The 27,392-nt window shown below is 42.1% G+C and overlaps 1 protein-coding gene across 2 annotated transcripts in view; it reads left to right on the forward strand.

Moving 5' to 3' along the window:
• Positions 1 to 27,392, forward strand: part of SFXN5 (sideroflexin 5) — a 179,452-nt gene that overhangs the window by 34,504 nt on the left and 117,556 nt on the right. Inside the window, exons 3-7 of one of the 2 annotated variants that reach the window (XM_084625465.1) lie at positions 3,318 to 3,395; positions 18,749 to 18,775; positions 20,691 to 20,745; positions 22,334 to 22,359; positions 26,868 to 26,921. In XM_084625465.1, coding sequence (XP_084481591.1) covers positions 3,318 to 3,395; positions 18,749 to 18,775; positions 20,691 to 20,745; positions 22,334 to 22,359; positions 26,868 to 26,921 — 240 coding nt within the window. The remainder of the gene's footprint in view (positions 1 to 3,317; positions 3,396 to 18,748; positions 18,776 to 20,690; positions 20,746 to 22,333; positions 22,360 to 26,867; positions 26,922 to 27,392) is intronic. The other variant, XM_084625466.1, reaches the window with a different exon arrangement.

The raw sequence follows: 27,392 nt of genomic DNA on the forward strand, positions 1-27,392 counted from the left end.
TGTGTCTGATAAAACTTGCTTTAAATGAATATATATGGACAAAACATTTGAATGACAGTGGAAGACATGAAGGCTGCTCTGTATTAACATACAAATGCTCTATGATTGTCCGACTGCTGTAAGGGCTGTGATCTGACTCCTGAAGCTGAGTCAAAAGGGGCTGTTCTGTAAAACAAAGACTAGAAATAAAGACAGGTTTCAGAGTAACAGCCGTGTTAGTCTGTATTCGCAAAAAGAAAAGGAGTACTTGTGGCACCTTAGAGACTAACCAATTTATTAGAGCATAAGCTTTCGTGAGCTACAGCTCACTTCCTCAGCTGTAGCTCACGAAAGCTTATGCTCTAACAAATTGGTTAGTCTCTAAGGTGCCACAAGTACTCCTTTTCTTTTTACTAGAAATAAAATATCTCTGGGGCAAATGCTTCAAGGGCCATTGCAAGAACAATGGCTGGGCTAATAATTAGGAAGGGACTTCCTGCTGTGGCTCCAGCAAATTTAAAAGGCTTACTTTGCCAGGGCTGGGGGCTTAAGATCAAAAGGATACTAAATAGAGTCCCTCTCTTGAGAGAAAGCAGGGTCAGTTGTTGGGGGCTATTCAGGGAACAGGCTGAGACTGAGAGAGTCTGTGTGGCAGGAGTCTGAAGAGGTTGAGGTACCTGGCTAACACTGTGTGGAGAAGGAGAGAGGAACAGTAAGTGCTATGTAAGTATGTCTGTATTTAGGCTATTTTATTGTTTTCAAATCCTGTCTTGTGCTGTTTGGCGTTCTGACTGTTAAGAATAAACAATACTTTGTTTTGACAAGGCTGTGTAGTTACTGTGGATATACCACTGTCACGATTCCCGAGGGGCAAAACTGCAGGTACCTAACCGAAGTCAGACCTGCTGAGGTAATCCTGGTGAGCACAAGCATCTGCAACCCAGGCTCTAGTCTAAGAGTGGGAGAAAAGGGTGACTCCACCCCACAAAAAGCAGCTTGTCACCTGTTCAGATGCTCTCAGGCAAATGCAGAGAGGTGACAGCAGTGCAGCTAGCCCGATAACCGTGACTGACCTCCATTGCAGAGCCTGAAGAGAAGAAGCTTGCTCTAGTGTTCACGTTTCGTTCAGGCTGTTTGAATGTTTCCTGAATTCTTCCTTTCTTCATGTCTCCTGAAATTAAACCTCATTAGGTGTCTTTGCAAAGACTACTCACTTTTACATGTGTGTTGAATCACTGCTAATAAATGTAATACCAAGGCCAAAAATATGTGAATATATATGGAATTAGGTTAGTGTATGCAAAAATGGGCATTGATCCGTCCACAACACATTTGCTCTGTAGAAAGCTGGGATTGCCACTTTTTCATTAATGCATTTATGTACTGAACACTTGAAAGGCACTAGTCATTCATTTATTGCCAATTTCGGGTTGGCCTAACTGCTGGTATTTCCAAGAAAACAACAAAGTATTCTTTGATGTTTGCAACAAAAAGGGACTAATAATCTGCCAGCAATTAGCCCAGCCTATAGAAGAACAAGTTTTGCTCTAATGATACTTGCCTAATTTTTGGAAGGACAAGCTTATTGATGTTTGTGAGGATCTATGATACAATGCTAAGGGCCATAAATACCTAGGTAGATTATAATCAGATATCATCGTGTTAAAAAAAATCTTTATAAAGCATCCCTATCTAGAAATAATAGTTGTAACAGCTAGGGCAGGAATGTTCAACTAAACAAGCCTGACAGTAACATTTAAAAACATTAAGGTTCCTGCAGGAAATCCATCATCCAGGTAAATAACCTGAATTGTCTTTGTTTTTAAATAAATGAGAAATCTTTCCCTATTCCGTTGACATTTTCTGCAGCCTTACTGCAGGTTTGGCAGGGCACTGGAAAAGCAGTGGCCTTCACTGAAGCCAGCCTTTACAGCCTGACTTGATGTTCTGCATTTTGGATTAATTGAATGGAGATTACTTTCCCCTTTTTATTACCAAACATCAAAAGAATTGGCCTACGAGTCTCAGTCCAGTGCTTAATTGCAAGATCATACTTCCCCTTGAAATATGGGTATATATTCTGGAAACAAATGGGACTTTTTGATTCAGCAATACATGAATATCAATACTTGCGATAATTTGAATGCATGAGATATTTAAAAACTGCCTTTTAGTGCAACATGAGGAAGTTGCTTATTTCTATATGTGTTTGTGTGTGTATAATGGGTGGGATTTTAAAATGGCCTCGGCTCTTGCCTAATTCTGATCTCATTAACTTCAGCAATCAAACTCCCATTAACTTCAGTGGGAGCAGAATGATGCCAACACTGATTCTGAAAATCTGGCCCAAATATATAGACAATATAGTGGTTATCATTAAAATACCAACATTTGCCAACAGCTACCACATGTTGGTACCCGAGATAGCACAGTTAAATCATTTCTGAAATATATGAAAATATTATTGTATCTCAGATATATGGGGCCTGATTCTGATCTCCTTTATGTTGGTGTCAAGCAGGATAACTGCATTGATTTCAGTGATGGTACACCCATTTGAGAGCAGAAACTGCATTGACTTCAGTGGAATTGTCCTGCTCGACTCTGATGTAGCTGAGATCAGAATCAAACATGCTGTTTAATAATTGTTGGTAGATGTTGAAGCTTTGAGGGTGGCCACTCTGTGTGTGTGTGTTTTCTTTTAATAATACAGATTAATTATATGGGCTACTGCCTCTTACTGCAGTTCTTGAGGTCTTGAATTTACTTTACCATATTTTTCAGTCCTGTAGTCCTTATGTAGGCAAAACTCCTTTTGACTTCAGTGGGTGTTTTGATGGTTTCTGGAGTTTGGTGAAAGGTATGAATTGATTCCCCATAAGTGCACTGTCCATTGCACCTGTGTAGGTCATTTTGTCCTCAAAAAAGTATTTCCCTAGCTGCATTATGAATCCAGCCTCCTTCTTGAGATAGTAAATCAGATTTATCATGCTAATTAAGAAGACTTCAGCTGAACAGACTTTCTGATACCATTTGTGCCAGCATTCCTTGTTCTTTTGTGTATCCCACATAATTATTATGTATTATTAGATACTTGTACAAACAGAGAGGAAGCTGCAGTCCCTCTCTCAAGAAGCTGATAATATAAATCTAACACAGAAACATGTACTAAATGTGTATGTATATATAAAAAATACACCTATCCCGAGGCTTGCATAAAGAAGTGTGTTTTAAGACTTGCACGTGGCCCTGTAACCTAGATTCACAGCCTTAGGTCTAACGTGGTCAGTGCAGAACAAATGTTGCTGATCATGCTTTATTGTTTTATGTATTTGCAGAGTCGTCTGAAAGAAGCTGTGCAATTGCTGGAGGATTATAAACATGGGACTTTACCCCCTGGAGTCACCAACAAAGAGGTAATACATACGAGCAGTTGTTTACTGGGTTCCTACTTGTGCATGGACAACTACTTTACTGAAGAAAAACAAATTTCATGTATGGTTTCAGAGTTGCAGCCGTGTTAGTCTGTATTCGCAAAAAGAAAAGGAGGACTTGTGGCCCCTTAGAGACTAACCAATTTATTTGAGCATAAGCTTTTGTGAGCTACAGCTCACTTCATCGGAGGCATTCAGTGGAAAATTTCATGTATGTCTTTGTAGCCAGTCACCAGTTTGGTACTTTCCTGGGTTTGTACTGTCATGATTACCACAAGTTATCATCTGTTACTGATCTGTTTTTAGTAAGTGTTACTTTTTTTTAAATAAATCCTTAATGATGGTACAGCTGATGACTGTCCCAGTGCTGGGATCTCATCTGGCATTAGTTATAATGCCAATATATGCTGCTTCTGGAAGGAACTGGATGTCTTACACTGGCTATTCCATCTTCTTTTTGGCACTGGGCATAGTAACTCGGTGTGTGTCACGTTAATACTAATAATTTCATAGAAATCGTAGAAATGAATGGCTAGAAGGGACCTTGAGAGGTCATCTGGGCCTTCTCCCCACACTGAGGCAGGACCAAGAATACCTAGGCCATACCTGACAGGTGTTTTGTTTTTGTTTTTTTGTGGGGGCTTTTGTTAGGCATTTTAAAAAGTTTTGCTGAGCAAAAGTCCACAAGAGGTGGTTTAACCTGTAAACATGTTAAATAAAAATTGTTATTAAACGTAAGCATAACATTTGAGTTTAAAGAATTGTGTCAATTAAGAATAACATTCATCACCAGCACCATCACTACCCTCCAGCTCTCACAAAATGTGTATTTTGCCAGTTCTAGATCCTAAAAAATATGTTGCTTTCTTCACTAAGCTGAAGTCTCTCACCAGGCATGTCACTGTGTCCATGTATTGGCAGCCAGAGTTGTCTATAAACCCTCCTTCTCTGAGGGGGTCACGTTAATTGCTGATACAGCCTCACTGAAATAAATGCACTTACATTGTATGGCTCCTCCACCTATCTTGTCCTGGTTTATGATCTCACTGGGGCTCAGGTATGAGACAGGTGTCTGGACACCTCGGTGAGGCTGCAGTGTGTGTGGTTTTCTTCTTTGACATGGTTACTGGCCTAGTGGAAGGAGGAAGCACCTTTGGCCTTTTGAGACAGTCCCACACGACATTCTCATAAGTAAACTAGGGGTGTGTGGTCTAGATGAAATTCTAGACGATGGGTGCAAAACTGGTTGAAAGAGTAGATCTCTCTAGCTTGCTGAAGTCCTACAAGATAAACTCATACTTCTGTGAAACCCTTATCAGCTCTTGGAACAGCCCAGGCACAACCTACTATCAGGTCTTAGTCCAGTGAACATCTTGTTTTGAAGGAGCCATTAAATTAATGTGCCACCTGACGTTTTCTAGCGAGTGTTCAGTTTTGTGTTACGCCAGTATCCAAAACTGCCTTCTTTCCATTCAGTGCATGTTGCCAAGGGTTCCCCGGCAGCAGCCAAAGGCGTAATAACGATGCTTAGTTTGTTTTCATTGCTTGGTGAAACAATTCCAGTACTTGAAAAATGAAAGTGTAAAAGACCATCAGAAAGTCTGTAACATCAAATATTTTCTCAATACATTTATCATCTCCTTGGCAGGGCTTTTAAAGAGAAATTTCGCCTTCTATATAGATTCAACCTTCTGAAATGGAACAGTCGTGGACAGTTCCTTCCAGAACTGGCTTTCCTTAGCCCCTTACCTGCACTCTGCTCCTGCTTGCCATGACCCTCCTTACAAGGCAGATGCTGGAGTAAACACTCTTCATCCCCAGTTATCCTCTGGGGAAAGGTTCACAGCCTTGCAGCTACTTCCCGGATCCCAATAGGAGCACAGCCTTTGTTGGATTCAGAAGAAATTATTTTAGAAAGCTCAGCTGTTGCTCAATAGCATGAAACAGGGTAATCTTAATCTAAAAATCCTCTAGAAAATGCAAGGAAACCCGCCAGAATTTTGCACAAAATCAGGCCTCTTCCAGACAGAGCAAATAGCTGGAGCTGATCCAGGCACAAAATAAGAAATATTCAGTTGTTGTTTTTTTTAAAGTAGAAGTATCTATGTAAAAAACATTACAGCTGCAAAGTGAAGTGCTCAAAAGCTGGGGAAATGCCACAGTTCCAGTCCATGACCAGCCTTAACTCTGCCTCTGGGCATATACATTGTAATACAGTCTTTGGTTCGATTATTTGTTCTGTTGCTCTTGTCTGCATTAGCTGAGCGTATGCTCCTATCAACCCCATAGGCTGCTCTTTCCTAACCACGTTCTGCCACTACTCCCTGTTCACTCTCTTGACACCTCTCTTTTGTGTTGTCATCCCTTCCTCCACTGGTTCCCTTCCCCACTCCTCACTTGCATCCACCATCTCCACCTTACCCTTGCTTCTCCCTTTTTGTTCTCCCCTTTGCCCATTCCTCACCCCCTCTCACCTCCACAAATCCAAATTCCACCTCCACTTCCTCCTCTGTGCGATATTTGACCCAGCCTCCATCCCCACCAGTCCCATTTCCTGCACCCTGTCCCATCACCACCTCTAGCCCTTCCTTTTCAAGCCGTCTCCCTGTCATCCTCTTCTCTTGCTCCCTCTGGAATACCCAGTGGTTGCACACACTGCATCTCAAAGACCACCATTATCCATGTTTTTTTCGTCTCCTTCTCCCTCTATCTCCTGGCACTTACAGGAACTTTGGATCCCCTCTCCTGACACTGCCGCTGCAGCCACACACTCTCAGTGACCTCTTTTCTCACATGCTCCACCTCAAGTAGTCCGCAAAGGAGTGAGGTGAGGTGTAGAGCTTCTCTTCTGCTGTTTCCAACCCTACCACTCTTTCTTCCTCTTCAAACACTCCTCCTGCCTCTTATCTCCACTCCCCCTCCATGTAGTCACCATCTACTGCCCCCAACTCCTCCCCATCCACCTTCCTCTCTGGCTCCTTTGCTCTCCCTTTTTCCTCACAGCACAACTTCATCCTCGCTGTCTTCAACTTCATGTTGACATGTTAGCTGCCCACTTACTCCTCCTACCCTCTTTGTTTGATCCGGAACGATAGATCTGCTCTCCTGCTCACCAAAATGGCCACTAATTTAAGACTGTAACCTGTTCCCAGGGGCTTCCTAGGGAAAAGGGACACACTCAAACAGGTGAAAAATTCATCTAATCTGCTAGTAGCTGCTAGACTACTGATAACCTCTCATTGGGAAAAGAAAAATAGCTAAAAGTTAGAGGAGTGGTTCCAGAACATATGGGAGATTGTTATGGAAAAACTCAATGCATCAATTAGGTACCCCGCAAAATTGTCAGAGGACAGATAGATATTTAGTTACTGTTTATTCAATACTAAAAGTACTGCCAAACCCCTCCCTGCAGCACGCCTGTCCAATTATTTTGAATGTTAACATTTGACAGGCATGCATGGTTTGGTAAATATGAGTAGAGTCAGTAGTTTCACTCAGTTTAATAAAATCCCCAGAAATAACACAGCCTGGGTGGCAGAAAGAGGCTCACTCTGTAATATGATAACTCTGTTAAACAAAGAGATTTGATGATTCTGTTACTGCATAATGTTTCTCTAAACAAAAAGATCACCTCAGTGTTGTAATGATTAATACTTTAGATATTTACATGGCAATGATTTGTAAACCTGTTAAAACTTCCTAAATAATTACATTACAAAAATTTATCTTTTTCTTCTGGGGGAAAAAAATCTAGTGGTGGCTTGGGGTTCGCCTGGTTTGTTGTTGGGGTTTGTTTGTTTTTTTGAACTCTGCTATGAAGGAGATACATGAACACAACATATCTGAAAATGTTTTGACACAAGGGGCATCAGTATCTAATTTCAGTTTGGGAATGAAAACTGTATTCTGAAAAGTTAAAAGGGAAGCAATGAGAGAATCAGGCTTTCTGACATGTCTCTTAGGCCTGTTAGGAGCTAACAGTAGAGAGTTGTAGACCTGTCTAATAGCTTAGAGTGGCAGTGGTGTGATCCTTGCTGAAGGGAGAGAGAGTGTATCATCTGTCCCACCTTTCTCTGTGTACAGAGATACCTTTGTGTCACTGAGAGCCCTACCAGATTTTTGTCCCACCTGAGCGTTCCTTGGCACCTGTCAGCTTTCCCCCAGCTCCTAGTTTAAACAGTTCCATTACTGAGTTTGCAAAATCTTTTTCATTTGCATTCATTACAAGCTTCTATGCAGTGAGAGAGAGGCAACATGTTACATGTAAAGTGCCCAATCCTGCGAGCTCTTTGTTTGCAGATTTTCCCCCGGGTTCTTGAAGGGCCGCTGGTGGGATCAGGCTTTTAGCATGAAACTCTGGTGGCTAGTGATATTTGAAAGGAGATAGATGAAAATGACACACACACTTGCACTCGGAGCCAATTTGCAGCAGAAGGTATAGACCGTAACACCTCCAATTCTAAACAGGGCAGCCATCCCCAGACTGCCTCCTGTGGGGAGCCTCCATTGGAACAAAAGCATTTTCATTTGAAGGAATAAATACTTCTCTGAAGAAGAATACCAGTCATAAAAATATTGTTGGACTGAATAAAGCTGCATACTACTTAAAAGTGGCATTTTCTGCAGCCCAGACACATCCTCAAACCAAAAAGCTTCACCAACTGCAGACATTACGATGTGGCTTTTGTCCTTTATTTCCAGGCTTCTTTGCATCATTTGTCTAATTTGTAGAACTGCATCTGTGTCCTCTATTTGCAAGAGTCCCTTTTCCAACCTGAGCCACCGATCAGCACAGATTGGAAGAACAGATTGATGCTGGCATGTCAGCGGTGGTAAAAGTTGAAAGAAGCCGTACTTGATGGCTACCAGCTACACAGGGGAGAGTTAAAGAATCCTTGTTTGACAACACGGCTGCTTTACTATTTTTATTAGTGCTGCACAAACATGCAATGCAGGAAAAACAGGTGCTTCTCCCAAGGAACTTACCAAAGGTTACTGGACATGGACAGTATTGCTTGGGCACTGTAAAATGCAGGGTGACGGTCTCCTGTTGAAGGACTAAATTAGGGAATCGGTGCTGTGAATGCTTTTTCACAAATTAATTTAAAGAACTGCAACATTCTTTCAACCCATCTCCCCGTGATGCTAGACTTTTATGTTACTGAAAGGGCCCACATCTTCATCTTTCTGTGCTAAAGCCTTTCGAGCTGTAACAACAAACCAGTAGAATCACTTCCCCGTAAACAACCTACCTGGTATGTTCAGCAAAACACATCCATCCCATTGCGCCTTTTGTGTCCTGGCGACCCTTTCCTTTGAATAAATCTCTATGGGAATGTCTGTGTGCTCTGGGATCAGCCAAGAGTGTAAACTATTGCTATTTAATATTTGTATGACAGCCACATCCAGAGGTCCCAGTCAGGATCAATGCAGCTCCCAGCACAGCAGACACCTAGTTGCAGACTAAATAACGAGACAGACAGAAAACAGACCATGAAAGTATTTGCAGCAATTTTATATTCCTCCTGACCATCCTTCCTCTCACTCTTGCCCTCTGGGGGTGTGCCACAGTGTCTATTTGTGGTCTTGCCACTAGGAGAGAACAAAGAGCCACAGTGTTATTGTAGGTTCCGGTGCTGTATGCCAGTTATACATGGCTCACCGTGCATCACATAAGGACCTGCAAGATAAAGGCCGAAATGCACCTTAATTCTACAGAGGTTTTTTTTTGCACCAAGTTAACGATATCAGTTTAGAAACCAATTGCACCAATTTCACTATTTTGGTTTCTGAACTGAGATAAGTAAACCAGTACAAAAAATGGTGTGTAGACCTGCCCTAAGTGACTTTTCCAAGATCACAGAGGGTGTCTGTGTCGAGCAGTGAACCCAGGTTTCCAAAGTCCCAGGCTAGTGCTCTTAACACTGGACCATCTTTCTTCTCAAATTAAGCATGTGCATAGGTGTCTGTGGAAACAGAACCCTAGATTGGGAGCTCGGTGCTGCCATAAAAAAGAGAAAAATCGTTCTCTCTTGCCACGGAGGGTAGGAAAAGAAGCAATGGGTTCAAACTACAGCATAGCAGATTAAGATTAAATCTCATCAAAACTTCCTGTCTGTAAGAACAGTAGGAGAATGGAACGGACTGCCTAGGGAAGTTGTGGAAGCTCCTTCACTGGAGGTTTTCAAATAGAAGCTGGATAATCATCTGTCTTGGATGGTTTAGACACAACAAATCCTGCATCTTTGCAGAGGGTTAGACTAGATGACCCTTGTGGTCCCTTCTAACTCTATGGTTCTATGATTCTAGGTTCTGTGTTTTCTATATGTTTGTAGAAAACTGAGCACATTGTGGGAGCTATGGCAATATAAATGGAAAAGAACTGTCTGTGTATTTCTCATGCACCCATCACTGCAGTATCTTGACATTGAGATAACAAAGAGACAGCCTTTCTCCCTCATCTTTTTGGTTTTTTATTATTTTTCATTCTACCACCCTCAAGATATCTAACCAGAAATCTTCACCCTTTTAAACACAAGTGTGTCACTGAAAGAAATTGAATGAGCCACAGCAAGAGAGAAATGTGAGCTTTTGAAATGCATCCGCCTTTGTCCTAGGAGAGAGAGACTCTTCCTCCATCCAGCCCCATTCCGTGAGCATTGGCTGAGCATGCGCTCAGGCATGTCACTGGTAGCTTCTCACTCCTGAGCCTTTCCAAATGCAGTTTTGACCACTTGTAGTTTTGAAACTGTTTCATTTCTTCCCCTATTAGTCTCAGTGAGGTGAAAAAAGACTCACCAGTATAATGGGCATATATTGATTACTGTGCTCTTCCTTCAATTGTGCTAACAGCAGGAAGAGCTGCTCATGCTGTCCCAGACACGGCAGAGAACAATGACTCTATTGAAGGCTAAACAGCATCCCTTTTAGAGAATAATAACTTTTCTTAACATTGTTGATGATGAGCAAAGAGGTCCATTTGCAGTAAACTGTACTCTTCCCCTCTCCGATCCGCTATTTCTTACTTACATTTTATCAGAAGGCTGTATACTGGGTCTCCCATTGCTTCCCTTTCTTTTTGAGGGATGTTTTCTAATGGGCTGAGGACAGAACTGGGAGCACCTCTCTCCTGCATTTTAATCTGAACTGTGACACTCTGGCCCCATCGATACTGGGTGGAGAACAGAACCTGGAAGCAATGCCTAAAATCAGTTCCACCAAAACAAGATCCCAGCCAGGAAAATTAGTTCCCAATAGCCACCATTGTATGTGTGTAAACACCCCACTCCCAACCCCGATGCTCCATGTGTGAATCTTCCCTCTGATGCAGAAGGGGCTCAGCTGCCTGCTGGGCACCTTCCATTACCCGGAGCAGGTGTGGGTTCCTTGATGGGGGAGGGGGCAAAGGCTGAGTAGGCTTGGGAGAGGAATGGGCAGGCTGGGAGTAAAGCAGGTTGTTCTGCTGTCTTTCACACGCGCACACACCCACCCAGATTCATCACACTTAGGTAGGAAAGATAACACAGTCCCCAAGACGGTATTATGGCTTCTGCAGAGAATCACTGGCTGTCAGGAGTTTCTGGGGGCAGGGCTGGAACAGGGCTGGGTAGCGCTCCCTCCCCACCCCACCCCCCTGCGGGGCTGTCCCAGGCCCTGCTGCACCCCTCCAAATATTCCTCTGCACCCCTGCACCCCTCTATGAGTTGTGCCTCACAGTTTGGAGACCACTCTTGTAGACTCTCCTGGTGTGCAGTCATTGTTCCCGAGAGCGCTTTAGTGCAGTACTGTTTTAAACAACACAACTTTAAAACACACCGGGGAACTTTTAGTTCTCACCAACAGGGTGTGTGCAACGCCGTAGTGCACATTAGAGACCACACCCCTCGCGCACATTACCCCCCCGGGTAGATAAGTCCTGAGAGACAAGTACTGAGAGATGTAAAGTAGTGCTCCTTCTGCCTTTCTGAGATGGGGTTTGTTGCTTTGATGCACGTGAAAGCACCTGAAAACACACAGCCCTGTAGGAACCAATGCTCCATTGGCTAGTGGGAAGGAAAGACAAAAGGAAACAGCGATTGGACTTTGGGGAAAGGGGTCCTGACCTGAAGAGTTTGGTCTGTAATCTTACTGGAAGCGTTTGGTGAGAAATTTTACTTGAATCTAATATAGTTTGTTAAATTAGGCACTAGTAAGCATTTGAGCTTTATTTTTCTTATAACCATTTCTAACTTCTATGTCTCTTTACTTATACTCACTTAAAATCTCTCTCTATATAGTTAATAAACTTGCTTTGCTATTTTATCTAATCCAGTGTGTTTAAGTTGAAGTGTCTGGGAAACTGTTTAAGGTAATAAACTGTTATATTATTCCCTTAAAGGAATAACAAACTTAATATATTTGTACTGTCCAGGAGAGGGTTGGGCAGTACAGGATATACATTTCTGGGGGATGATCCAGGACTGGGAGTGTGTTCGGTTCACCCTGCTACATAACCAAGACTGGTGAGAGCCAGAGTGTAGCTGGCAGGGTGCAGTTACACACAGACACTCAGTGTGTGGCTTTGCTGTTGAAAAGCTGTTTGAGAGTGGCCCAGGTGGGAGCTACTACAGCAAGGCATTGTAAGGGACCAAAGGTTGCAGGGCGGGGGTGACAAAGCCCCCCACTTATCTGGATTGTGGCTTTTTATGTCACAGAGATGCCCCTTGAAAATTGAAGTCCACCCTTGACAGCTGCTGGCTGCCACCGATAATAATGACAATAACTAATGCTTTCCATTCCTGCATCACCTTCCATTTGAGGATGTTTATAACAGCTTTATAAAAGTTAATCCGTGAAGTCTCTCTAGATCCCCAGAAGGTCCATTTTATGAATGGATAACTCAAGAGCAAAGAGCTTAAGGCCCAAATTTTCAAACTTGGGTGCTATGGCACTTCGGCCCAGATCCACAAAGCTATTTAGACGCCTAACTCTCATTGACTTCAGTGGGAGCTAGACACCAAAATACCTTAGGAATCTTTGAAAATCCCAGCCTAAGTAAGTCAGGCACCCAACTCCCATGAATTTCCTTGTAATTCAGCGAGTCCTAAGCACGTGAAAGTCTATGGGAGTTGCAGGTGCTCACCATCTCTAGGTATTAAGCCCTACGTGTCTCAAGTTGGGCACCCCTTTCCCCCATTTTGAATGTTTGGGTCATAGTGACTGTGGCAGACCTGGGGCACCTCTTGACTCTAACCACCTGACAACACTGACGTCCTGTTTGATTCATTAATGTGTGTACTAGCACTAAACAGAACCACTTAGCGGTCCTTGCTGTTGGCTTGAAATATTTCTCAGTGAACTTCCAAAGCAAAGTAAATAGCACCCTGGTAGGGACAATATTTCTCCTGCTGGGAGTTAAACAGTTTTTTTTTAAGGGGTTGGGAAAAAGAACAATGACATGAGATGCTCTTGTACATAAAGCAAGCCTTGATGTATCACACATTCCAGTCACTATGCTGAAACACTCGGAATTCAGTGTGGGATAGATAATCCGAGCTTTGCTTTAGTAAATCTTTTACAGTTTCCAGAGTGAGAAACAACTGGCACTTGCTGACTGGGTGCAAACTCCAGACTGCTATCTCGTTAACATCGAAGTTTTGTGGGAGCAGGCAGGATCTTGCGAAAGGATTAGAAAACCTCCCTGTTAGAGCAAGAAAGAGGCTAGCAGGGTTCCAAATGAGACTTTTATGTCATTGTCCAGAGAAGCAGAGACAGTTACTTAACAACTACTCACTTCTTTCTAGTGATTCACTCTTAAGTCTTGTCTATACTAGGGAAATTTTTGCAAAGATTTATCACTGTTGCCAATTCCAGTGTAGATGGGCTCCTTGCAGCATTTAAAGCACGGTATCCTCTGAGCCTACACAGGGTGAGTCTTTCCTTGCTTATGCAGGCTGGCAGTTCATCTACAGTAGGTCTCCAGTGTTGCTAACTCTGGTTTGAGCAACAATGAGAAATTTTTGCCAAAGTTTCCTAGAGTAGACAAGGCTTCAGCATGTGAACAGAAAATAATCCACTCTCCGATCCATGGACTCTACATGTTACTGCAGTTAGTGAAAGGAGAATTATTCCCTTCAAATTACGCAATTAACGCTCATATTTTTACAATCAGATATGTTAACGGATAAGCTTGGTGTTGAAGTGTTCTTTATATTTTTTGGTTGAAGAGTTACTTTCAAGTGTTGTCTTATACAGTGGAACTTGTATTTAATGTAGGTGAAATATATAGGTTAAAGGTATAAACATAATTCAGTTATTGTCCCACATTAAACAATGTGAAACAAGGTTTGAGGTTTTGTAAACAGAGGCTTTGGCTTGGTTAGTGCCATGGTAAATACACCATTTAAACTACTTTTACCTTTTTTTTTATTTAAGATAAAGAAAGGAAAGAAAAACAGTTTAAAAAAAAAAGAGAGAGAAGAAATGGAAAGTATTGAGGCTTTCATTTTAACAGCATCCCTTTTTCCCTTTCCCTTTAGCTGGAGAGAATTTTAGAAGCAAACCCCCTCCTTTGTCAGACAGTCTCTTAGATGGTATCAAAGACGGTAATAATGGTCCTGCCAGGGAAGAGAGAAGAAGTGAGTTGAGATGGGCTAGAGCTGTTGTTAAAGTTGGATCCTGTTTCATCCCAGGCAGCGGTTGGGTTTCAGGTGGAGCTGGTAGAGGTGGTGATGTCATCTGGGTCCCTCTCTCTGCCCCAGTCTGGTCAGGACGTCTCAGGATCAGGATGATGAAAGCCAGGGTCCCAGTTGGTGGTGGGGGTGGCAGTCATGATGGTGAAGCTTGCTCTAGTAGCCAGTTTTTCTCCTTAGAATCTCTTATTTTAAGCTCTCTCAAAGGGAATGGTGGGCGGAATAGCCCATCCCCTCATTATTTTGTTCACCAATTAGGTCGTTTCTGACACATGAATTTTGGTTAGCTGATGTTTTTTTCCCACTTATTTATTTATTTTTATAAAGCATGATTTGTAACACAGTCCATTAGTTGCTTTAGTTAGTAGGCCTTCATGTTTGGACTAATTTTAATTATTTTGTCTCCTTTTCCTACCTTTGCCCATCAGCATTTGTTGTTATAAGTTATTGTGACATTTTGTGAATTTTTATGTACTTTATCCAGTTTGGCTCACAATTAGGGCAAATTTGTAGGCCCAGTTATTACAACGAACCCCAACTGAGTAAAGCTCCTGTTTAACCAAAGATCAGTTACCATTCCCCTGGGGTTACTTGGGTTTGTGTCTCCTCGCTGTGCTCTGGGTCTCCCAAGCCTGTGACAAAGCCTTGCTGCCAGACACATCCAGCCTTAAGGAAGTGAGTAGGAAGAAGAGCTGTGTGGGCGCACTCTGGGTTCATGAAGCTTTGTGGTACTGTTAGAGCTTGTTGGGAAGATGCATCCAGCCTGCTTCATTATCTGCTGTTAAGCTCTGTAGGAGCGTAGTTACAGGGGAGCTCTCTGTGATTTAAGCTCCCTTTCTACAAATCTCCAGGGATCTCCAATTATCTGATGGGTTTGGGTGTTATCCCCTCCAACTTTTGAATAATCACAGTAGAAACTCCTGGGGATGTCTTAAGTCCACATAAAAAGAAAAGGAGGACTTGTGGCACCTTAGAGACTAACAAATTTATTTGAGCATAAGCTTTCGTGAGCTACAGCTCACTTCATCTGTAGCTCACGAAAGCTTATGCTCAAATAAATTTGTTAGTCTGTAAGGTGCCACAAGTACTCCTTTTCTTTTTGCAGATACAGACTAACACAGCTGCTACTCTGAAACCTTAAGTTCACATGTTCTTGTTCTTTACACAAATCTCTGGTGCGTCAGTAACAAGGTTGTAGGGTCCCTGCTCTTGGAACTGAAGGGAAAATAGCATCTTGGAAATCATGGATTAAAAAGTACTAGCTTGTCATCAACTAGTTTGAGAGCTATTAGACTATAATCTTGGAGCACTTGCAAATGGCCCCTGGAGCTAATTCCTTCACAGTGGTGAAGCATGTGTCAATGAAACAGGAGGCAGACCTGTCATCCTAAAAGGTTGCAATGGCCATAGACTGAGCCACTGCCCCTTGCCCATTTGGGTTGCGTCACAGAAAGTGAAGTCTTTTTTAAATGGTTTGGTTTGCTCTGGTTTTCTTTTTCTTTCTTTTTTTTTTTTACTTGATGTTTCTTTTGTGTAAATCCAAGTGTGAACACATTTGCCACTAATACCAAAACAGGAGGGGTAGCAAACACTTGGAGAGGACACAAACTGCAAAGTGGCTAGTGTGACAGGCATGGCAATTTCCTGCAGTATTCTGGGTAAACTTTAACAGATTAAGTACTTTGGGAGTACATTGTATTAAAAATGCAAATGGTAATGTATTATGTTGGGTTTGCATATAATGTCTCTAGGGGGCAGACATGACTAATGTAAACCCTAGGAAGTGTTAAGAGCTTCAAAGAACTATTTGAAACAATGGGCAGACAAGAACGAACTTTTAAAGTGAAGTGGGTTTTCCAGGAAATCTCCAGGGGGAAGTGTATGCAAGCATAAACTCCTCCATCTGTGCAAGAATTCAGCTTTTAGAAGCTTTGCCCTTAGGAGGGAACCTTGGTCTGCTTATCACCTGTTACATGAGGACAAGATCAGAGGCCCAAACTGTATAAAGAAGGGACACTCAGATTCATGGGTATTCTTGTTCTGAACAAAAGGGGTTATGAACTTGTAACCACAGTAGAGCCCCTGGGTGGGGTTTGAAGGACTGACACCTGCCAGAGCTCTTGTTTGAGTTGGGGTGATCTCTGGTAAGCTTATTAGCATGTGTGTAGGTTCTTCTATTGTTTTAATATGCTTTCTCTGTCATGCTTTCCCCTTAAGAATAAATGTGCTTGCTTAGAAAGAGTGGTGTGGTAACTGTGGGCAATTACTCTGTTTATAGCCTCTGTGGAGAAAGCAAAGCAGGCCTGCTTCGGCAGTCTGACTTTCTGGGGAACTCTCAGTGTAAGCAGGGAACTGCGCAGCCTGGAAAAACCCCGATCGGGGGGAGAGAAATGTGGGTCTCCGCTCAAGAGAGATGACAGCTGAGGATCTGGGAGCCTAGAGTGGGTGACTTTGCTGAACCATGAAGGGGAAATTCAGGTGCCCTGAATGGTGACGCATAGTATATAATTCTATGTTATTAATGTACAGTAACTCCTGTGTGAAATAGGAACACCTGTGGTAGGAGACCGCCCAAAAGTAGCCCCTTATTTAGAAACCATGGGCTGATTCAGACCAGCATAAATCTGGGATAACTCTACTTACTTTAGTACAAATGCTTTGGATTCACAGTAGTGTAAATGAGATCAGAATTTGGCCCCCCATCTCTAACATGGCCAGAGAAAGTGTGAATGGAATCCCTAGTTAAAACAGAGACCTGCTGTCAGCAGCCAGCTACTGGCTGGCAAAACCAACTACTCACAGTGTTGAATCTATTGGAAAAATGTTGCAGACTTGCTGAAAACAGAAAATGAATTAGAGGATAAAAAAAGTGAAAATGAGCTGGCAGAATCTTTAGGTGACTCATCAGGTGCATCTTGTAAAGTCGGTTTCTGGGAAGCAGTGGGATAATCCAGTGTTCTGAGAATATTTGCTCTGCAGCAAGGAAAAGCAGAAATATTGATACCAGTTAGTGAAATTAGATACCTTGACCAAAATGCCCATAGAACCTGCTCAGAAACCGCCCGTCCTTCCTCATGGACTGTTTTTTCACTAGTGCATTTGAAAACAGAGTCAGCTGAACAGAGAAGCTGAAGGCCAGTTCTCTGCACCCATGTCTAAGATCATGCCAGAAAATACATGGTCTTTTGCTGTATAATGCATTTAGAAGAGGTAGAAACACACAGTAGAATTCCTCTTTTACTGAAGGTGTTTTTTGTTTAATATTCTGAAGGTCAGTTATTGTTTTTTATACCATTATGCATATGCTGTATTAAAGAGGCTGCATGGTCCCATATGTAGGGCGCTAGCCTGGGATTTGAATTCATCTTGGTTTAATTCCTTTCTTTGCCACACACTCCTGGTGTGACCTTGGACAAATCACTTACTTTCTCCATGCCTCAGTTTCCCCTCTGTACAATGGGGATAATAGCATTGCCCTACCTCACTGTGGTGTAGTGAGGATAAATACACTAAAAATTGTGAGAGGCTCAAATACCACAGTAACTGACATCAATAGTTATTCCAGATTTACACCTTTGTGAATTAGATCGGAATCTGGGTGTAGATAATTACTAGGTAATAGGGATTGCTGATAGCTATGGGCCAATTTCTACTATGCTTCCTCACCTGGAGGTAGTACCTTACCCCGTGAATATTTCCATTGAAACCTACTCCTCAAGGGCCTTGATCCTGCACCAAGTCAATGCGAATTTTTCCATTGACTTGAATGGGAACAGGACCAAGCCCAACGTGAGAGAGGGTGGCACAATCCTATAACTTACTTTAAAAAATTCCATACCTTAAATGACTGAACCACCAAATTCTGCACAAAGCGAGTCTATGTTGGATATTCTTTTCTCTCTCTCTTACTCTCATCCTCCTTTCCTATTCCTTTCAATTGTTTGTTACATCCACTTGTTTCATTTTGTCATAAAGTAGATTGTAAGCTGTATGGGACAGGGACTGTGACTTTTTGCAGTGGTGCCCTGCCCCTGATTTAGGTCCTTTATGTGCTATAAACAATAATAAAAACATGTATTTTATGAATATTGATTACACCTTCCCTTTCAGTGAGCATTCTTCAATGAAAAAGATTTTCCTTGCACAATTGTTTGTGGAAAAGTGAAAAATGGGCCACTCGTCCTATTGAAGCTAATGCATAGTTTGTATTTGAATGAATGTTTGCAAATACCTCACTGCAGTTTACTCACCTTAGAGTGGAATGCCCTCCAATGACCACTGATGTCAGGTGGGAGTCTTGGGAGCTCATTCAAGGTGTTATTGTGCTAATCAGATGTGTACATAAAAAAGTAAAGAGGGCAGTGTTCCTCATCTCAGAAGCTTACAATATAAGGTCTGAATTCTGCCATTCTGTCTTATGTTGAACAGTGTCTTCCTCTCCAAGTGGTATCATTCATTTCAGTAGAACTACTGGCTCTGATAAGGTACTTCTCAATGTGGGTAAAGGTGGTAGAATAGGGCCCTTAATAACCGTCTCTGACATCCAGAGGAAAGTTCTTTCTTAGAGCGATTCTCCCCGTTCCTTTAATGTAACAGATCAGAGGATTAATGTGGATTCTTCTGTGCTGATGTTTTAAAAACTAATATTTTATTTTATTTTTCTAGCTTTGGGGAGCTCAAAAAATAAAGCAGGTAACATGCTTTTAAATATTTTATTCCTCTTTTAAAATATCACTATTCCCTTCTGTTTTTCCTAAATGGGGGGAAAGGTGGTTCTTCTTTGTCTGTCACGGTTTTTCAGTTACATTTTCTCTGACAAGATAAAATAGCATGTGCAAATAAGTTTTTCCCCACACAAGAGTCTTAATTTTATTTTATTGTTTATATATATAATTTTATGTCTTCATTTTCTCCCATTTATCTAGCCTAGAGTTTTCCTGGTCTCCACATTTCCATTAACTGGTTTGACATTTCTTCCATAACAATAAAAACTCTTTTCAGAGTAACAGCCGTGTTAGTCTGTATTCGCAAAAAGAAAAGGAGTACTTGTGGCACCTTAGAGACTAACCAATTTATTTGAGCATAAGCTTTTGTGAGCTTCAGCTCACTTCATCGGATGTGAGCTGTAGCTCACGAAAGCTTATGCTCAAATAAATTGGTTAATCAATAAAAACTCTGTTATATCTTTCCCCTGGACAATCCCAAAACACTAGCAGACTGAGTCTCACCCCTGTTTACACCAGTTTTTACACTGGTGCATCCTCACTGGCTTCATATGGAGATCTGTCCTTATCTGCCTAAAGTGAGAAAGACCAAAGGTGACTTTTATGGACAGCTGTAGAATGGAATAAATTGATGGTCTCAGTCCAGTTCTTAATGAACAGGTGTCCACAGCACAAAACTACCACAGTTGGCTCCTTTGTAAGTGGTCTCCACAGTGAGGCCAAGAACTGGATGGACATGAAGGCTGAACTTCTCCTGCGGCCATAAAGTAGTGCAATGAACCATTATGGTAGTCGATAGGATTTTACTGGAGAATTCTTTGTTTCAGTAACACCAGATGACCATACAATCATGTTTTCAATTGGCAACACAATGGTCAGGCTCTGTTGGATTTCCATGCAAATGTCCATGCTTGCCTCAACCTGATTTACAATACATGTGAATGGAGAGAGCTTTCGTTATTGTTATAGATTATTGAGAGACTCTTCACCCTTAATCCGAGGAAAATGTATATATAGATTTAGTAGGAATGGGGGTTGTGAGTAGAACCCATCGTGTATAAAGTCAGGAAGAGTTAAATAAAAACTGTCATTTCAGAAAATATGCTTTTAATTTTATAATCACAGGAATTTCTGAACAACTCAATTTACTGCAGGAGAGCTGAGTAACACTTCTGAATAATTTGAATTTAAAATCTGTCCTGAACATTTGCTTAGAACTGATTTTTTTTTTCTTCAAAAACTTTACTGTATCAAAACTTCAAACCTACACACAGGACAGGAGAGCAACATTGCACTGATTTAGGTTGCTGCTTCCCATCTAATCCACTTGACAATGACTTATTACTATCTAATGGCTGTTAGTGTCTTGTGTACAGTGAATTTAGTCTGAGTGTCCAGATTACAAAACCACCAACAAAGCCGGTCTCATTGTTAGCAGACACTAAGGACAGAGTGGGCCATGGAGACTAAATTCTATTCTTGTCCCTAGAGGTAGTACCTCCCAGGTCAGGGTTAAAGCACACTGATGCATGTTCTTTGTGGACATTGCTAGTGCTCATTATGTACTTGTTCTATGCTTCTGTCTCCAGTGTTGTCAAGCTGTCACTTCTCGTTAGCACTCAGTTATGTCAAGAATTTTTAAAGGAGCAGAAAACCAATAAGCAGGAGGAGGGTTTTGTGAAGACTACTGAATGGTCATGGGCCACTGATCTGTGCTGCAAAAGCCACGTGCAGCATGCTGCTTATGCTGCTGTAGAGACACGTACGTGTGTCTCTCTGCTCTCTGGTTAAACATATTGTACATAATGGGAAGGGTCAGGCTCTTTGCTGCTTGCCAGCCACTTCCATGCTTTCACCATGTCTATTTACTGATTGTTTTGTAGGCCATCATACATCCTGATACTAATGAGAAGATCTTCATGCCTTTCAGAATGTCAGGTAGAGTATATCCTCTAATCAGTGTACTGATCTGTTTTACTAATCTTACTGAAAACACATAGTCAATGTTATAATCCCATTTTTGTCCCAGTTCTTTCTCTGAATCTTTTAAATGTTTAATGTCTGCCTCATTCTTCTCCCTCTCAGATGTACCCCCTGGACATCTGAATGTGAACTGTGGCTTATCTCATCTCTGGCCTCTCTAAAGTGCCCATCCTGTGGTATCCAGGCACTCTTTTTAAGTGTTAGCATTCATTTTAACCTCGGAGCAAGGAAAGAAAGCTGCCACATAAACAAACACTCTGGTACTTTCTTCCACTAAGGAGAGTGGGTTGGGCCACGTACCACAGCGATGGGCATAGTAGAAGAACCTAACTAGAACAGAATTCTTGGAAGGCACCTTTCATACCGCCAACCCATGTTCTTTCTCCCTCAGAGACAGAATGCTTTTCTTTTGTGCCATACTACATCCAGCCTTGGTGTGAGACAGCTGCTGTTGCACCATTAAATCAGCCTCTTCGTCCCCCTCTTTTCAGTAGTGTTCCATCCCTTGAGGCAAAAGAGCACTACCTTCCTTTACTGTGGATCAAGCTGTGGCTGTGTTTGTGGGGCAATTACTGTACAGAAGTGTTCCTTTGGTACCTTCTTGGGAGAGCAACCAGCAGGGAGAGTCTGAATCCCCTTTTAGAAGGGACCTTATCTGGTTTCTAATGTGCTATGCTGGGAAATAAGCTCATGCGGTGGAACAACCTGTGAGCATGGGAGAAATGGCAGGATTGGTGCTTCATTCTCTAAAAACTTTTCTCTCCCCTGTTCTGCCACTGACTTGCTGTGTAACTTTGGGCAAATCATTTCACCTCCCTGGGCTATGACATCCCTGTCTGTCAACTGGGGTTGTGAGGCTTAATGCATTAATATTTGTAACATGCTCTTAGACTCTCTGGTGAGACGTGCTGTAGCAGAGCGAAGTGTGGTAACTGGCAGCTCTTGCTGAGGGAGGCAATATGTGGAGTATGTGATTTTTGTAGAGGGCCATTGATATTTCGGGTAAGGGCTTGCCCACGCTAGAGTGTTTCCATTTTAACTATACTGTTATAGCTAAAGCAGTACACCCTCCTTCCTCCAATGTGGATGCAGCTATAGCTATACATATTCTGGTTTGGGAAGAGAAAAAAGATGTACCAGTATAAGGCTCCTTTATAGTGTTATAACTACATCCATGCTAGGGTTTATATATCAGGATATCGGTACAAATATTGCATCCCTAACCAACGTAGTTACACCAGTGTGACTTTTCCAGTGCAGGCAAAGCCTAAAAAAAACCCTTGGTTAACACTTAAAACACCCAAGAGCTGAGAAGGGAAAGTGAGGTAAAAACTGTGAGTCCATTTTTCTCTCACTCCTGATTGTCAAGCTGTAACTCCACTAAAGTCACTGGAGTTATACCGGTGCAAACAAGAGGACCCTCAGACTCATGCCCTATGTGTTTCCTGTCCTATGTTTATAGCAGCACCAGGTTTCTCAGGTGTGATACCTCCTTAATCTCTATGTATTAAAATGTGCGTATCTTTCTTTCTTTTTTTTATAGGTTACATTCCTTTTGGAACACCCATCGTAAGTATTTTAGCATCTCTCCCCACCCAGTCTGAGTGTAACAGGAAATGCATTTTTTAGCACTCACATAGAATTCTCCAAATTCCACACTACTTCGGTGTGACATTCACAAAATGTTCACACCTTTCCCATCACACGTTAGCGAGGGTTTCATTGTGCAAAATGTGCCCTGATGGATTTAGCTTGTCATGTTTAAGGTTGTTTGCCTGTTACACGTTATTCACTTCCTTCCCTGCACATAGTATCCTGCTATTTTTGTAATATCTTCTAGTTTTTGGTTAATCTTCTACCTGGCTCTTTCTCCAGAAAGATAATGGGTCTGTCTACATAGCAATTAAAAACCCATGGCTGGCCTATGCCAGCTGACTCAGGCTCGCGGAGGCTCAGGCTAAGGGGTTGTTTAATTATGGTCTAGATGTTTGGATTCAGGCTGTAGCCTGGGCTCTAAGACCCTCCAGCCTGAGCCTGAAAGTCTACAGTGCAATTAAATAGTCCCTTGACCCAAGCCCACAAGGCTGAGTCAGCTGGCATGGGCCGGCCGCAGGTGTCTAATACCCCAAGGTGCACTGATCACCTGTAAAATGTAACTTCTGCATTGGTCTTCAGATCCTTCCTCCTCTGTATAATTGACAAGCTGCTTCCAGAATGTGACAAATCTAGTGAGAGCCCCGCAAACTTAAGAGCTACGTCACAGTACCCAGGATTATTTGACCCCCACACCCCCAATAACTCCTTTCCCCCAATGAAAATCAAAATCCTCTCTAATGAACTGTTGAAAAGTCATTAGTTATGGGTTATTGCTAAGTGTGCATCTCTCAGTTCATGTTTGTTATTTTCAGTTGACTGTATTAACATTTGGGGACAATATCTTGAGTGAAGGCCAGATTAGAGGTTTCCCTGACTGCATTTATAATGCTTAAACTTCAGTTACTCCTCACCCTCTGCCTGTGAAGTAGCTAAGTATTACCCCCATTTTACAGATTGGGAAACTGAGGCACAGCAATTTTAAGTGACTTGCCCCAGGCAACATAGCAAGTTGATATCAGTACCATGATGAAAAATTCATATACTTTTGGATTCCAGCTTTTTTTTTTTTTAAATCCTCGAGATCATGCTGCCTCAACTATTGTAAAGATTGAAATCTGCTGGTTGAAACCTCATAAACTAAGTGCATTGAGGCATACAACACTCATTCATAGATTCCAAGGCCAGAAAGGGCCATTGTGATCATCTAGTCCAGGGATCAGCAACCTTTGGCACGCGGCCCGTCAGGGAAATCCGCTGATGGACTGGGACGGTTTGTTTACCTGCAGCGTCTGCAGGTTCAGCTGATCGCAGTTCCCACTGGCCGTGGTTTGCTGTTCCAGGCCAATGGGAGCTGCGGGAAGTGGTGCGGGCCGAGGGATGTGCTGGCCGCTGCGTTCCGCATCCCCCATTGGCGAACCTCGGCCATGGGAGCTGCGATCGGCCGAACCTGCAGACGCTGCAGGTAAACAAACCGTCCTGGTCCATCAGCGGATTTCCCTGATGGGCCACGTGCCAAAGGTTGCTGATCCCTGATCTAGTCAGACCTCCTGTATGGCAAAGGCTATAAAACTTTCCCCAAATAATATCGAGAGCATTTTGTTTAGGAAAAAACGTCCAATCTTGATTTAAAAATTGCCAGTGATGGAGAATCCACCAGGACTCTTGGTAAATTGTTCCAGTGGTTAATTACCCTCACTGTTAAAAATTGACACCTTATTTCCAGTTTGAATTTGTTTCCACGTTTCCAGACATTGGCTCATATTATACCTTTGTCTAGTAGACTGACGGGCCCATTATCAATTATTTGTTCCATAAGCAGGTACTTACGAACTGCGATCAAATCACCCCTTCTTTTTGTTAAGCTAAACAGATTGAGCTTGAGTCTATCACTATAAGGCATAAGAGTAATGATCCTCTCCAAGGAAGGTGATAACATGGTCACCAAAATATAGAGGTTAAAATTAGTGTTATTAATTTGTTGTAACCTACATTTTGGTGGCAACTTGTGGTGGGACATTATTTTAAACAAAAATTAGGTTAAACAGAAATGAGTTAACGATCAAATTGACAATGAAATCGGCCCAAATCCAGATCTGTCAGCAGAGCTGAGAGCTGTCAGATGAGTCCAATTTCACTAGCTGTAAAGGATAAACTGGAACCTCTTGTCTTTTTTTTTAAAGAAGCATTTTCAAATGTTAAAATTAAAATGTAACATTTATGCCAATCTATCTGTGAAATTTAGTGACAAAATTGGCAGCCTGCTCTAGCATAAAAACAGTGTGAATCTTACATTGAACATAGGGGGATGGGAATTCCTTGAGCAAAATGATTGTGCAGCAGTCTTATGGTTCTAGCCTAGAACAAGACACCAACTTAGGAAGAGGCTTCATCTGAGCTTACTTAATTCAGCAGCATAGCCTAGTGGGTAGGGCGTTGGAGTCAGAGTCAAGAGAGCAGGGTTCCATGCCTGGCTGTGCTACTGGCCTGCTGAGTCACCTTAGGCAAGTCACTTCTACCACCATGTGCCCTTTGTAAAAGGGGGAAACACTTGCCTCCCTTTGTAAAGTACTTGGGGATGAAAAGCAGTCCGCAGTGTTGCCAACTCCTGCAATTTTATTGCGAGTCTCATTATATTTGGCAATTTTCTTAAATCCTCAGCTCCTGGATTTGTGTGATTATTTGGGAATCTGTTTTTAATTTCTTTCTTGGGTTCTGATTCATGGTTTTTGGCTGCTTGGGACTGGCAATACTGCAGTAGATAGGAGCTGAGTACTATTGTTAATATGGACTCACAGATAAATCCACTTTCCTTAACCAGTAGGAAAGGACTTTGGTTTTGTAAACATAAAGATCCCTCTTGGTAATTCATCCCACTTGACCTCTTTCAGCTAGAGTCTTGTCAGAATCAGCAAATCTTTAGGGAAAGCATCTACATCTCTTGGCTTCAAAGCCACAATGACCATCACATCAGTCAGGCAATTAGAATTTGGTGGTTGATATATTTCTGGTGTTTAGGGTTTTTTATTTTGTTTTCCTTTTTAGCTGTTTTTTTTCCTTGACAGTAATTAAAAGTGAAGCTGTACATTCCTTGGCAGACTCTTGCACATATGGAGAGTTTGCATTAAATGTGCCTCTTTCAGTCATGCAGATTTTGGGTGTTCTTTTTCTTTTCATTTAGTCTCTTTCTTGTTTTCTTCCACTGAAGTTCAGATTATAAATGACTAATGTTTTGGGCTGCCTCATCTTCCCCAATCTTTTTAACCCGTTGCCTCTTGAGGCCAAATTCAGACCTGTTGGAATGAGGTGCAACTCCTATGGAAATATCTGGGCCAAGTTTGCCGATAATGTAAATCGTGGTGTTAGTTACATGCTGGATGTAAATGGTAAGTTAGTGTAACTCACTGATTTGGCACTCGACAGGCATGCAAAGTAGGTGTAACTTATATTTCAAGAAAGAACGTAGGAGGAAAAATCAACTTAACAGGAAGGTGTAAACTAAACCAGCCCATCCAACCTTTTTTATACCCTCTTTTTAGTTGTTGTTTCTCTCTTCTGGATTCTTAGGCTGTGAGTTGTACCCCCAAAACTGATGCAGCTGCAAATGAGTGGTGATCGTGGGCTCACCTCCCTTCCTTTTGACTGATTCTTTTGGCTGTTATATCAGGTTTTACCCTCCCCTCATCCTCAGCATAAATAAGATCAGAGAGGATGGCCTAGTGCAAAGTCCAAGAGTGTGGGTGAATCCACAGCCTTCTAGCCCCGAGGTCAGAGTGGTACTATGAGGAGCATTTTTTCTCCTGGTAACATGGGCTCCTATGAAAAATGCACACATTCAGGAATAAATTTGATTTGCTGGGCTCTGAAATAGACAGTCTTCACATTACAGATCCACGCTTGTCTTTCCACTCTAATTCCCAGAGAATTAGGTAGCTGGAGGGGAAAAAAAAATAAAAATGTGAAGGCATATCCTATTATATCTACCCATTAGCTGACAATTCATCTCACTGGGAGCTTTGTTTGGGGGTTAACCTAAGGAGTTCCTTTATACTTCCTTTCCCATCCCTCTTCAGTTCCATGCATTGTGGCACCTTTTCTCTTGTGGAATGGGACACAGCCTTTCTGTGCTGCTCCCTACATACCCATGTGAGGCCCAATATCCCCATCCCTATTGGCCCAGTGAACATGGGACTGAACTCATGGCCCAGATTTGGACCTCTAGGGTCCTTGTAACTGTGGGTATGAGGAATGTAAACTCATGATCTTTAAAGCAATTGGTCCCAATTAAGAGCACTTGAACTTCAGGGTTTTCCAACATTAAAATCTGATCTCTTTTTGACATTTTCTAGAGGAGCTACATTTCCAAAAGTTGAAACAATAAACATATCAAAGAATAAAAACCTTTCCACCCTCCCACAAAGAGACCGACAGTGTATTCATTATGCTTTTTTTTTTTTTATTTTAATCGTTCCTCTCTCTTGTAGGTTGTTGGTCTTCTCCTGCCAAACCAGACGCTGGTGTCCACTGTTTTTTGGCAGGTAACAATCTTCTGCCATGGCACATTGAGTCTATGGACTTGTGTGACAAAAAGAAAGGCATCATTGAATTACATCTCCAGTACAGACCCAAAAAATGAGGACAGCGTGACTAAGGCATATTTACTTTTCTGCATCAAGAGCATCTTAGTTAATGAGAAGATGGTATGGCTGGATGTAACTGGAAATTTTTGGTAGGACTGGAGTATGCTGCAAATAAACCCATGGGGCTGATTCTCCACTGCCTTGCACATTGTGTTATCATGTACACCTGTGTAAAGAAGGTGTAAAATGGTGCTAAATCCAAATTGTATTACTATACACCCACTTTGCTCAAGTGTAAACAATGACATGAGGTGCAAAGCCATGGAGAATTAGGCCCTTGACGCTCACACCTCTGCTGTTTTGAAGACATTCTGTCAAGTAGTTTAGGTTCCAGCCTTTACATACCTTGAAAAGGACATATTCTGTCAG

This window comes from Lepidochelys olivacea (genome assembly GCF_965140295.1).
Source record: "Lepidochelys olivacea isolate rLepOli2 genome assembly, chromosome: 4".
Taxonomy (NCBI): domain Eukaryota; kingdom Metazoa; phylum Chordata; order Testudines; family Cheloniidae; genus Lepidochelys; species Lepidochelys olivacea.